General features: G+C 37.7%; 1 protein-coding gene across 1 annotated transcript in view; it reads right to left on the bottom strand.

The window, feature by feature from the left end:
* Nucleotides 1-12,327: 12,327 nt before the first annotated feature.
* The window catches only part of LOC123530350 (fibrillin-2-like), a 43,063-nt gene continuing 41,681 nt past the window's right edge, over nucleotides 12,328-13,709 (bottom strand). The window contains exons 26-27 of the mRNA XM_053520875.1: nucleotides 13,107-13,229; nucleotides 12,328-12,383 (exon numbers count right to left, since the gene is read on the bottom strand). Of these exons, the coding sequence (XP_053376850.1) occupies nucleotides 12,328-12,383; nucleotides 13,107-13,229 (179 nt within the window). The remainder of the gene's footprint in view (nucleotides 12,384-13,106; nucleotides 13,230-13,709) is intronic.

Genomic DNA, 13,709 nt, shown 5'->3' with positions numbered 1-13,709 from the left:
AGTTAAAAAATGTCATTTCAGGTTTTATCCAAGTTACCTATGCATTTTGTTTTATTATAATTTAGTTCGTAACCAAGATCAGTACAGTCGCAAGTAAAGTTCCCAGGTGGAAGGTCAACACAAGTGGATGACGGGCCTTGACAAGCATCTGGGCAATCTACGACATCTGAAATAAAAGTAATGAATAAATGCTTTGGAGTTTACATGGACCACTACAATATATTAAACCCAGGAACAGTTGTAAAGCAGCAAATACACTTTCAACATGCTCTGAGAACATAAAAGGACCTCACCAATACTTATTACAAGGTTAGAGATGGCCGAAATAAATCAAATTTACTTACAAATTGCTTCCAGACAACTAAAACTAACAAAACAAGCACATTTAATGTAGATACACTTTAACTGTACTTACAACGTCTACACACACCACTACATATTACCAACTCAGACATGGTCGTAATAAAGGGAATAAACTTATCTGTTGGATAATGGTACATGTATATCCATTTTGTTACTGTTATCATAATGTCATCATGAAACTATTATTACTTCCTATTCAGTGTACCTCCACATGTTGTCGGCGATTTTAGTTCAAATCCTAAGCCGCAGAAACAGTAGAAACTCCCAGGGGTATTTGCACAAGAAGAGGTAGGACCTGTGCAAGGGTTTTCTGAGCACTCGTCTATATCTGAACATAGAAATAAAACAAATTTAATAACAAATACGAGAGGCAATAACGCAAAATGAAGCAAAATATTCCAAAAAATTTATTCATTAATTTATATACAAATACGTATAAACAGATTTCACGCATATTTAGTAAGCCACAAAAGCACCAATCACATAAGAAATGGCATAACATTTGTCTACACATTTGTTTATTTCTATATGAAGATATACCAATTTTAACAAGAGAATTCATAGAACACGAAATGCCTCTCTTGATGTATTCAGTAACTGCACAAATTATTTGGTCACTGTGCACTGGACGTTTGACGTACTGACCTTAAAGCAATAATTCTGTTCCTAGTTACTATAACCTTGACATTTGACCTGCTGGTCTCAAAATCAATAGTGTAATTTCCTGGTCATGACCAACCTCCCTATTAACATTCATGATCCTAGCCTCAAGCGTGTTGAGTTATCATCCGGAAACCGATTGGTCCACGGACTAACCTACCTACCGATCGACAGACCAACATACAGACCGACTGACATCAGCAAAAGATCAAATGATTGTGTAATTGATTCGAAATGGATGAAATAAATTGATGTTTAATCAGTTTCGAACTGTATTATTTGTTTGAGCCGCCAGATTGATTTGCCTGTCTTAACTTCAATCATATTCAAGTTCGTGTCATACACCTCTCTGCTGCCAAGTATGTATTTTTATCATTGTAAGCATGGCCACTTCATGTCGGTGCCCAGTATGAGAAAATTAAGTATCTACCTCGCCTGTGTGGAATCAGCGACACGCACGACACTTTGGTGCCAGAGAGAGAACCCCTCAACTTACAGCATACACAGCTTTTTCTTGTGGATCTCCTAGTGCAAAATACATATTCAAAGTCCCAGGTGTTTTCATTAAAACCTATGCTTAGATAATTTAGTTTATGACTATTCCAGTCTCCCATCTCCTGCAGCTGTTGACGAACTGCCGAACATCATGTTGGGTAATGTCATGGTACATTTAGAACCGAATGTATTCAATTTCATCATTTTGTGTTGCCTATTTAATCAATTAAAATTAATGATTGAATATCTTTTGAACAATTCACTCTGTCCATTTCCTGAAGAATGAAAAATCTTTTAGATCAATCCTAACTAATTTTATTCCGTTTAATCTGTCCCTAGGAGATGGTTTTATCTTATTTGACAGCGTTCAATGACTTTTGATGAGCTAAAAAGATAACTGCTTAACACGTCCTGACGAGCTGACATTTTTAATTCCCTTCCAAACGGCTGATTCTGTCCAATGAGTCAACAAGAAATGAATCTATGCAATAAGTAAATAAGAGATGACACTATGCAATTAGTAAACAAGAGCTGACTCTGTGCAGTGAGTCATGGGAAGTTGACTGTGACTTGAGGGTGCTGCTGTGTTGTAGTGTATTTGTTAGTGTTTGATCTTCTTTTTTTATTTCATTGGAGTTGACCGGTACAATAGACACTTAGGGATGATTCTGTTAAAACATTTACCCTGCTTAATTTCTAAAATGGACTGGTCTACCATTCAATTTGAGCAGTACCATTTATTATTCGGAGGTGTTTTCATTGAACATTTACTGCCTGAAATAGGAACAGTGCAGACCAAGATCAGCTTGCATGGACGTGCTGACTAATCTTGGTCTGCACTGGTGGCAAAGGCATAATCAGTTGTCCCCAGCAGGCTAAAGGTTAAATGCATTCTGACAAAAAGTTAACGCTGTAAAATAGGTGCTGAAAAGTTGGCCTTTTTTCATTGAGATCTTAGAATTCAGTTCTTTCTAAGTTTTCCTTACGAGTTTATTCTTATCAATGTTCATTGAAAAATGAATGATTTCAACATTTGACGATTGCTCTTTCCAAACTTTAAAGATTAAATGTGACATATTTCCCAACAATGCACTCTCATACGGAAGCAAATTAACTTACAGAATATATCCAGAGCATGTACTCATCACTACATATACAAACTGTGATAAAATATTCACTTACCAAATGCTTTGGAGCCTTCACGGACTTCTACAATATATCCAACCGAGGAACAGTCGTAAAGCAGCATATTCACTTAAAAATGCTTCCAAAACCTCAACGGACAACTACATATTACAATGTAAGAGACGGCCGCAATAACACAAATTTACTTATAAAATGCTTCCGGAACATCAATACAAACAGCACAGGCGCAGTTAATGCAGATACACTTAAACAGTACTTACAAAGTCTCCACATACTTCTACATATTACCAACTCAGGCACGGTCGTAACAAAGGAAATATTCTTATCTCTGATTCTGTTTCTAAATTGCATAAGATTGGTTGGATAATGGTACATCCATTTAGTTACTGTTGTCATAATATCATTATGAAACTATTATTACTTCTAATTCAGTGTACCTCCACATGTTATCGGAGATATTAGTTCATATCCTAAGCCGCAGAAACAGTTGAAACTCCCAAGAGTATTTGCACAAAAAGCAGTAGGACCTGTGCAAGGGTTTTCTGAGCACTCGTCTACATCTGAAAATAGATATACTCGTAAAACAAATTTAATATCGAATACGACAGGCAATGACGCAAAATGAGGCAAAACTTTCCAAATAAAATTCATTCATTAATTCATACATATATAAACAGATTTCACATACATTTAATAAGTCACAAGAGCACCAGTGACGTAAGAAACGGCATAACGTTTGTCTACACATTTGATTATTTCTATATAAGAGACCATACCAATGTCAACAAGAGCTCGCAGAACATGAAATGCCCCCACCCCCCTAATGCATTCAGTTACTGCACAAGGAACAGAAATTATTTGGTCACTGTGCACTGTAATGACCTCAAATCAAAATAATTCTGTTTCGAGTCAATGTGACCATGACCTTTGACCTACTGATCTCACAATCAACAGGAGTCATCTGCTGATCATGACCAACCTCCCTATCAATTTTCATGATCCTAGTCTGAAGCGTTCTTGAGTTATCATCCTGAAACCGATTGGTCTACGGACGGACCAACCAAACGACCTACCGACCGACAGACCGACAAACATCAGCAAAAGAATATACTCCCTTCATCAAACTCCCTTTTAAGTTTCGTGATTATAGGTCCAAGCGTTCTCAAGTAATCGTCCGGCATATCCTCTGTCAACCCAAAAATAATGTCTTATTGGCATTTTTTCGAAAGTTATTAGCTTCAAACCATATTCTCAGACAAATGCCTGATATAGACTAACTCAGTAACAGAGTGAGTACATTAAACTGATTTTCTTAACAAATATACGTTTCAAACCAAGTCATAGTGTGTTAAACTAGTGTCTAAAGTCTATTAAACTAAATGCATCATCCTAAATATTGTTGCAAACCCTGACTGTTTAAAGTCTGAGGAAAAAGAAATTCAACGTAGAGATTGTTTTGGATTTTATAAAACAAAACAAGATAATATAACTTTCTTCAAGCTTCTTAGCTTATGATTAAGAACAAAAGATTGTATACATGATTTGAAATGGATGAAATAAATTGATGTTTGATTAATGTTTCAAACTGTATTATTTGATTTAGTCAGATTGATTTGCCTGTCTTAACCTCAGTCCTATTTAAGTTCAGCTCATATTTCTCTCTCCCGCCAAGTGTATACTTTTATCATTGTAAGCATGGTCACTTCATGTCCCTGCCCAGTCTGAGAAAATTAAGTATCTATCTGACATGTTTGGAACAAGGGACCCGCACGGCACTTTAGTTTCAGAGAGAAACTTACAGCATACGTCTCTTTTCTGGGAGATCTCCTAATGCTAAATAAAATATTGAAAGTCCAAGATGTTTCCGTTAAAGTAATTTAGTAAATGACTTTTCTAGTCTCCTATCTCTTGCAGCTGTTGACGGACTTGCGAACATCATGTGGAGTAATTTCTTTGCAACTCTTTATTTAGGATCGAATGAATTCAATTTCATCATTTTGTGTTGACTATCTCTTGAACAATACACTCTGCCCATTTTATCAAGAATGTAATATCTATTGAATGAATCCTAACGACTTAAATTGCGTTTAATCTTTTATATGAATTTGACTTTTAATGCTTCTTGCAAACTTGGCTGTTCGATGTGTCCTGAGGATATGATATTAACTTGACAGCGTTCAAAGTCTCTTGAAGAGCTAAAACTGTACAGTGTTTCTAGAAATGTTGAACCTGTACAACACGTCCTGACGAGCTGACATTGTTAAATTCCCCCCAAACGTCTGCCTCTGTTCAATGAGTTAATAAGAGTTGACTCTGTGCAATGTGTCAACAAGGGATGACCTATGCAATAAGTAAACAAGAGTTGGCACTATACAATGCGTAAACAATGGTTGACACGTTGCAATGAGTAAACAAGAGCTAACTCTGTGCAATTCGTAAACAAGAGCTGTCTCTGTGCCTTGAGTCAAACCTCAGCGGACCACAACATATTACAAGATTAAAAAATGACCGCAATAACACAATTTTACTTACAAAATGCTTCACAAGCCGTTGAAATTGTTAAATGAGTCATGAGAAGTTTTTCTGTGCAGTGAAGCACGAGGAGTAAACAATGTTCAATGAGTCACGAGAAGTTTCTCTGTGCAAAGAGGCACGACGAGTTGTCTCTGTGCAACGAGTAGTCGACTATGCTTAGTGAGTCAAGAGAAGCTATGTTTAATGAGTCACGGAATGTTTTCTATGTACAATGATGCACAAGGAGTTGACAATGTTTAATGAGTGAAGATAAGTTGTTTCTATGAATGCTGCTCTAGGAGTTGTCTATTTTCAAATAGTGACGAGGAGTTGGTTTGAGGAGGCTGAAATGTTGGAACGTAAATGCTTCTGTTTGATCTTTCTTCCATGTTAAGTGAACAGTTGTCCGGTACAACAGAGGAATGCAATGATTTTGTTAAAAGCGTCATCAAAGGCTATCTTGGTTCAATAGATCCTTAAGCAAAATTTCATTCAGACTTGAGAATGCGGCGCTCACCAAAGTTCCCAGGTGAGATTGTTCTGTTCTATGTGCCTTGAGCAAGTGATTCATTTTATTTATAGAAGGCGACTGCGGATACTGTAATTTTCTTCAGGAGGCCCTGTTTTTTTTATTCTAAGCGGTATGGGGCTTTAAATAAATAAACAGGTATAACGTCTTCACTAAATTTCAAGATTAATCAGTAATAGATTAGTTAGGTTATCAAAACGAGAACGAAATAATTTCATTATCCAGTTAAAAAAAATGTCATTTCAGGTTTTATCCAAGTTACCTATGCATTTTGTTTTATTATAATTTAGCTCGTAACCAAGATCAGTGCAGTCGCAAGTAAAGTTCCCAGGTGGAAGGTCAACACAAGTGGATGACGGGCCTTGACAAGCATCTGGGCAATCTACGACATCTGAAATAAAAGTACTGAATAAGTGCTTTGGAACAGTTGTAAAGCAAGAAATGCACTTTTAACATGCTTTGAAAACCTAAACGGACCACACCACTACTTATTACATCATTAGAGACGGCCGCAATAACACAACTTTACTTACAAAAAGCTTCCAGAGCACCAAAACTAACAACACAGGCACATTTAATGCAGATACAATTTAATAGTACTTACAAAGTCTCCACACACTACTACATATTACCAAGGCACGGTCGTAACTTTCTGTGTATCTGTTTCTTTGTATAAGTTTGGTTGGATAATGGTACATCCATTTTGTTACTGTTATCATAATATCATCATAAAACATTATTACTTCTAATTCAGTGTACCTCCACATGTTGTCGGAGATTTTAGTTCAAATCCTAAGCCACAGAAACAGTAGAAACTCCCAAGGGTATTTGCACAAGAAGAGGTAAGACCTGTGCAAGGGTTTCCTGAGCACTCGTCTATATCTGAAAATAGAAATAAAACAAATTTAATAACGAATAAGAGAAGCAGTAAAGCAAAACATTCCAAATAAAATTTATTCATTAATTCATATATGTATAAACAGATTTCACACACATTTAGTAAGTCACCAGAGCACCAATCACGTAAGAAACAGCATAACATTTGTCTACACATTTGTTTATTTCTATATAAAGAGATCATACCTATTTTAACAAGAGCTCGTAGAACACGAAATCTCTCTCTTGATGTACTCAGTAACTGCACAAGGAACAAAAATTATTTGGTCATTGTGCACTGGACGTTTGACGTAATGACCTCAAAGCAATAATTCTGTTCCTGGTCTCTGTGACCTTGACTTTTGACCTACTGATGTCAAAATGAAAAGGGTCATTTCCTGGTCATGACCAACCTCCCTATTAACTTTCATGATCCTAGGCTCAAGCGTTATTGTGTTATCACCCGGAAAGTGATTGGTCTACGGACCAATCGGCCGACCGACCGACATACAGACCGACCGACGATCAGCAAAACAATACAGCCCCTTCATCAACCTCCCTTTTAAGTTTCGTGATCCTTGGCCCAAATGTGCTCAAGTTATCGTCCGTCATATCCTCTGCCAACCAAAACATATTGTTTTATTGGCTATTGTTTCGAAAGGTATTAGCTTCAAACCATATTCTCAGACGAATGCCAGATATAAACTAAATGCATTAAACCAAGTGACTACTTCAAACTGAATTTTTTAAACAAATATCAGTTTCAAACCTAGTCATAGTGTCTTAGATTAATGTCTGTTCAACTAAATGCATCATCCTAAGTATTGCTGCAAACCCTATCTGTTTAAAGTTGTAAACACATAGAAATTAACCTAGAGGTAGTCTTAGCCTTTATAAAACCAAACTAGCATTCAGTACTTTTATGTCAGATGTCGTGGATTGCCCAAATGCTTGTCAAGGCCCGTCATCTGCTTGTGTTGACCTTTCTTTAAGCTTCTTAGCTTATGATTAAGAGAAAAAGATTGTAAACATGATCTGAAATCATAGACTAAATAACTTCATGTTTAATTAATGTTTCGATCTGTATTATTTGTTATAGTCCTATTGATTTGCCTTTTTAGCCTCTATCCTATTCAAGTTCGTCTCATACTACTCTCTAGTGGACATTTCCGAATTAAGTCGAAGACGAACACGGAGGTCGAAGACAGGTGATAACGAGGGGTCGTTTCAAAATCATTTGTATTTGTAAATATATAACAACAGTGGCGTATCAGTAGTTAATAATTAATTAGTTAATAATTTTGCGTCGACAAACAAGCCCAGCACAGATACCGGAACAACCCGTGGTTATACTGACCTTCGCTGACACTGCCTTACAACACTTCATTTCAGCGATAGCCTGCTCGACAATACCCTATACTGTTTTATAGAACGATTTAGTTTCTGACACTTTCACCGCTGACGTACTCGTTTACGTCTTAGTTGTGTGCTGAAATAAGGCGTCATGACAAGATGCTCGTTTGGATATATCTTATCCCCCCACCCCCTCTAAGAGAAAACATTGCTCGGGAAATGGCAAGTCAAATCCGATTTGATGCATTAACCGGAATTGTTGTGCGTCATTCTGGTGACCTATAACCTACATTCAGTGTACCTAATTAATACAGAGGTATCAACGATGGCTTGGGAATGAATCACGTGGTATTGTCTATGACCTGGAAAGTACTGCTCCTGTGGTTCTACAGATGGTTTGTACATTTCATGAGAAGTACCATCTATTGCACCTACTAAGCGGAGCGGACTTGTTAAACAAAGGCCAGATAATATTCAAGACCTTGAAATAAGTTATGTGCTTTTTGTATTTCTCTATGTCTATGCATACGCCCGTCCGTCCGTCGCGTCCTTCAATACTGTTCCCGCATCCAGCAATTATTCCGTATATCTGTCTGCTTATCAATTTTCTCACTTAATTCACAAATAAGCGATTAGTAATTTACTCTTTTTATTCTCTTTAAATTTTAACAAATAATCTGTGTTCCCTTAACATATTATGTTATACATCTTTGCATAAATAAAATACAATGTAATTGTATATTGGAATAGTTCTTGTCTTTTTCAGAAATGCAGTAGGCAAAATCAGACAACTGTAGCGACGATTAATCTCTCAAAATGACTGTCAGGATGCACCAAGACCTGGGCCTTTGGCAGCCGATGTCAGAAATGATGCTGGTCTAGACGAGATGCTGCAGCTAGCCAACTATCGAGCGTTTCTGATCACGATGAAGTAGATGCACCACTGCCAGCACGATAGCAATTAGCAGTACAACTACCGGCAAGGTAGTGGCATCTCAGCTAGCAGCACCACAGCAAGCGGCAAGGCAGCCAGTGGTACCGCAGACAGCAGTACCGCAGCAAGTTGCAATGCAGCCAATGGTACCGCAACCAGTAGTACCACATCAAACTGCAAAGAAGCCAGTGACATCGCAACCAGTAGCACCGCAGTAAGCTGTACCACAACCAACGCTACTGAAACATTCAACGACGAAGTGGCCATGATAATTCGTGAAAATGAAATGGATTTTCGATGTTTCATCCGAAATGAAATTCCAAAGCTTCTTCGGGAGTAAGGTGTTCCAAACTCGGACTCAAATGCGATATGTATTACATAAAGATATTAAAACTGAAGGTGTTTATCTTTTAAATGAGTTTCCAGCATTCAGTAAAAAAAATAAAGATACACATACTGTGAATAAAAATACATTGAGACGCCCCCCAATTTGTCATGTTCTCCGACCTCTGTATTCGTCTTCGTCTTAATTCGGAAATGTCCAGTGCCAAGTGTATACTTTAATCACTGTATGCATGGTCACTTCATGTCGAAGCCCATTCAGAGACAATTAAGTATCTACCTGGCCTGTATGAAACCAGCAACCCGTTTGACACTTTAGTTTTAGAGAGTACCCTCCACTTACAGCATACTCAGCTTGGCTGGGGGGTGGGGGGGGGGAGCGAATCTCCTAATGCTAAATAAAATATTCAAAGTCCCAGGTGTTTGCTTTAAAACCTATGCTTAAGTACTTAAGTTAATGACTATTCCGGTCTCCCATTTTCTGCAGCTGTTGACGAACTGGCGAACACCATGTGGAATAATTTCTTTGCAACTGTTTACATAGAGCCAAATGTATTCAATTTCATCATTTCATCACGCGAATAGACAATGTTTAATGAGGTACGAATAATTGACTATGTTCAATGAGTCACGAAAAGTTGTCCCTGTGCAATGAGTCACAAGCAGATGACAATATTGAATGAATCATGATAAGTTTTCTCTGTGCAATAAGGCAAGAGGAGGAGACAATCTTCAATGAGTCACGAGAAGTTTCTCTGTGCAACGAGCCTCGATTTGTTGACTATGTGAGTCACGAAGAGCTGACTATGTTCAAAAAGTGAGGAGGAGTTGAGTGAAGGGGGCTGCTATGTTGGCTCGTATCTGTTTCGGTTTGATCTTTTTCCATGTTTAGTGAACAGTTGACCGGTGCAACAGAGGAGTGCAAGGATTTGGTTAAAAGCTTCATTAAAGGCTGTCTTGGTTCAATAGATCCTAAAGCAATGTTTCATTCAGACATACGAATGCGACGCTCTCCTTTGTTTCGAAGTGAGATTGTTCATTTGTCCCTCTGCAATGAGTCTCAAGGAGTTGACTATGTGTAAAAAGTCAAGCGAAGTTTTCTCTGTGCACTGAGGCACCAGGAGCAGACCATGTTCCATGAATAACGAGATGTCTTCCCTGTGCAACGAGGCAAGAGGGGTTTGTAGGTTAACTATGGTAAATTAGTCACGAGAAGTTGTCTTTCTGCATAAACGTACGAGGAGTGGACAACGTCGAATGAGTCACGAAACGTTGTCCCTGTGCAATTAGTCACAAGGCGTTGACGATGTTTAAGGAGTCACGATAAGCTTTCCCTGTGCAATGAGGCACTAGGAGTAGGCAATATTCAATGAATCACGAGGTGTTTTTATGAGGAGTTGTCTCTGTGCAACGGGTTACGAGTGGCTGACTATGTTATATGAGTCACGACAAGTTATCTCTGTGGAATAAAGCACAAGGAGTTGACAATTTTAACAAATCACGAGAAAAGTGGACATCTTACACCATGTGTAAAACATATATGACAAACATTTATGCTTTTCATGACACAGCAATGTATATGATAAGCTGAAGTATAACCTACCGACACATTCGTCACTGTTCAATTGGAAACCGGAGGCACAATTGCATAAGTAAGACCCTTCAGAGTTCACACATTCAGCCGTTGGACCTGTGCATGGGGATGTCGCTAAACATTCATTAATATCTGAAATGTAACATAAAAATACATGTTTTGTCAAACAGTCTTTGAACAACCAAACAGACGTCTTTATATACATGTGGTCTTCAAACACAAGCTAAAATACAAGAGCTGTTTCTGTCCAATGAATCATAAGGGAATGATTCTGTTCAATGATGCACGAGTTGTCTCTGTTCTATGTGTCATAAGGGATGAGATGTATTAAATGCGTTACGTGAAGTTGTCTCTGAGAAATGAGTCTCGAGGATTTGACTATGAGTCACGACTATAATAAGGAGTCACGAGAATTTTCCTTTGTGCAATGAGGCACTAGGATTAGACAATGTTCAATGAGTCACGACGCACAAGGAGTTGTCACTGTGCAACGGGTCATAAGTGGTATGATATCATCAATAAGCAAGGTTATATCTGTGCAATGAAGGACAAGGAGTTGACAGCATTAATGAGTCACGAGAAGTTGCCCTTGTGCAATGAGGCACGAGGAGCGTACAATGTTCACTGGGTCAATGAAGATTTTTCTGTGCAATGAGGCACGAGAAGTAGACAATGTTCAATCAGTCACGAGAAATTTCTCTGTCCGTTTAATGAGTCAAGGAAAGCTTTCTTTGTCGAATGATGCACAAGTAGTTGCCAATGTTTATGAGTGATGACGAGTTGTTTCGATGCAATGAGGCTCTAGGAATTGTCTCTGAGCAATGAGGCACGATGAGTTGATCAGGTTAAATGAGTGATGAGAAGTTAGATGAAAGGGGATGCTATGTCGGAACGTAGCTGCTTTTGTTTGATCTCTTTCCATGTAAGTGAATAGTGGACAGTTACAACAGAGGAATGCAATAATTGTATAAAAATCGTCATCAAAGGCTGTCTTGGTTCAATAGGACTTTAAGCAATATTTCATTCAGACTCATAAGTTTCCAAGCGAGATTGTCCTGATATATGTACATTGAACAGATGATTCATTTCATTCCTAGAAGGTTTCTGTTTTTAAACCGTACTGTAATGCTGATACTTTACTTTTCATCATAAGGTCCTGTCTTTATTCTAGGTGGATTACTGCTTTAAATAGATATACAGTAATAATGTCTTCACTAAATTTCAAGATGAATCAGTAGCAGTTTAGCAGCTATCAAATAATCTCATTATCCAGTTAAAAATGTCATTTAAATTTTTTTCCAAGATACCTATGCATACTGTTTCATTATAAGCTAGCTCGTAACCATTATCAGAACAGTTGCAAGTAAAACTCCCAGGTGGAAGGTCAACACAAGTAGATGACGGACCTTGACAAGCATCTGGGCAATCCACGGCATCTGAAATAAAAGGAATAAATCAAAAATGGTTGACGTGAAGCAAGTGTAAGCACCTTGAAAATCGGTTACACCTGAAATTATAGTATTAGATCAATATAGATGGGTTGCAATCTGTTTTAGCACCTTGGCTCTCGATGATACCTGAAAAGGACGCAAAAAAGTTAAGACATGTGAAAATTAGCTTGTACAAGCATAAGAACAATTGAGAAAACCTTAAACGAAGAAATAGGTTAACTCTGTACAAACACCTGGATAATTCCTAAGCGAATGGTTAATAAAATCATTTAGATATTCAACTGAAAGTACTGAATAAACCGAAGCAAAAATAAAACAGACTATGTCTTACATACACATGATAAAAAATGCAACTTGTCACGAGTAGCTGATTATATCAAATATTTCACGAGAACTTATCTCCGTATAATGAGGCACGAAAAGTTGACTATATTAAACGAATCTCAAGAAGTTGTGCATATAAGCACGAGGAGTTGACAACGTTGAATGAGTAACGAAACGTTGTCCCTGTGCAATGATTCACAAGAATACGACTATGTCTACATGAGTCATGAATAATTTTCTCTGTGCAATGAGGCACGAGGAATAGGTAACGTTGAATGAGTCGTGAGTAATTTTCTCTGTGCAATGAGGCACGAGGAGTAGGCAGTGTTTAATGAGGTACAAGTAGTTAACTATATTCAACGAATCACAAAAATAGGCTCTGTGCATTGAAGCATGAGGAGCTGTCAATGTTGAATGAATCATGAGAAGTTTTGACATCTTACACAATGTTTGAAATATTTATGACGAGCATTAACGCTTTTTATAACACAGCAAAGCATAACGATAAGCTTGAGTATAACCTACCGACACATGTGTCATTGTTCACCTGCCAGCCGGAGTCACAAGTGCATGAGTAAGACCCTTCAGCGTTCACACAATCTGCTGTTGGACCTGTGCATGGAGACGTCGTTAAACATTCATTTATATCTGAAATGTAACACAAAAATACATGTTAAATAATCTTTGAACAACAAAAAATATTTTTATATACATACGGTCTTCATACACAAGCTTAAATACCTGAACTGTTTCCGTCCAGTGAGTCATAAGAAAATGATTCTGTTCAAATAGTTACGATCTGACACTGTTCGTTGTGTCAAAAGGGGTTAATTGTGTTTAATGCGTCATGAGATGTTGTATTTGAGGAAGGAGTTCACTATGAGTGACGAAAAGTGGACTTTGTGCATATAGGCACGAGAAGGTAACCAACGTTGAATGCGACACGAGAGGTTTTCCCTGTGTAATGAGGAACAAGGCGTCGACTACGTTTAAGGCGTTACAAGATGTTTTCTATGTGGAATGAGGTAAGAGGATTAGACAATTTTCAATGAGTCGCGAGATGTTATCTCTGTGCAACAAGTCATAAGTAGCTGACTATCTTCAATGAGTAACGAAAAGTAATATCTG

The sequence above is a fragment of the Mercenaria mercenaria genome, chromosome 13 (genome assembly GCF_021730395.1).
Source record: "Mercenaria mercenaria strain notata chromosome 13, MADL_Memer_1, whole genome shotgun sequence".
NCBI lineage: Eukaryota > Metazoa > Mollusca > Bivalvia > Venerida > Veneridae > Mercenaria > Mercenaria mercenaria.
Note: the sequence above shows the minus strand (reverse complement) of the source record. Positions and strands in the feature narration are given on the sequence as shown.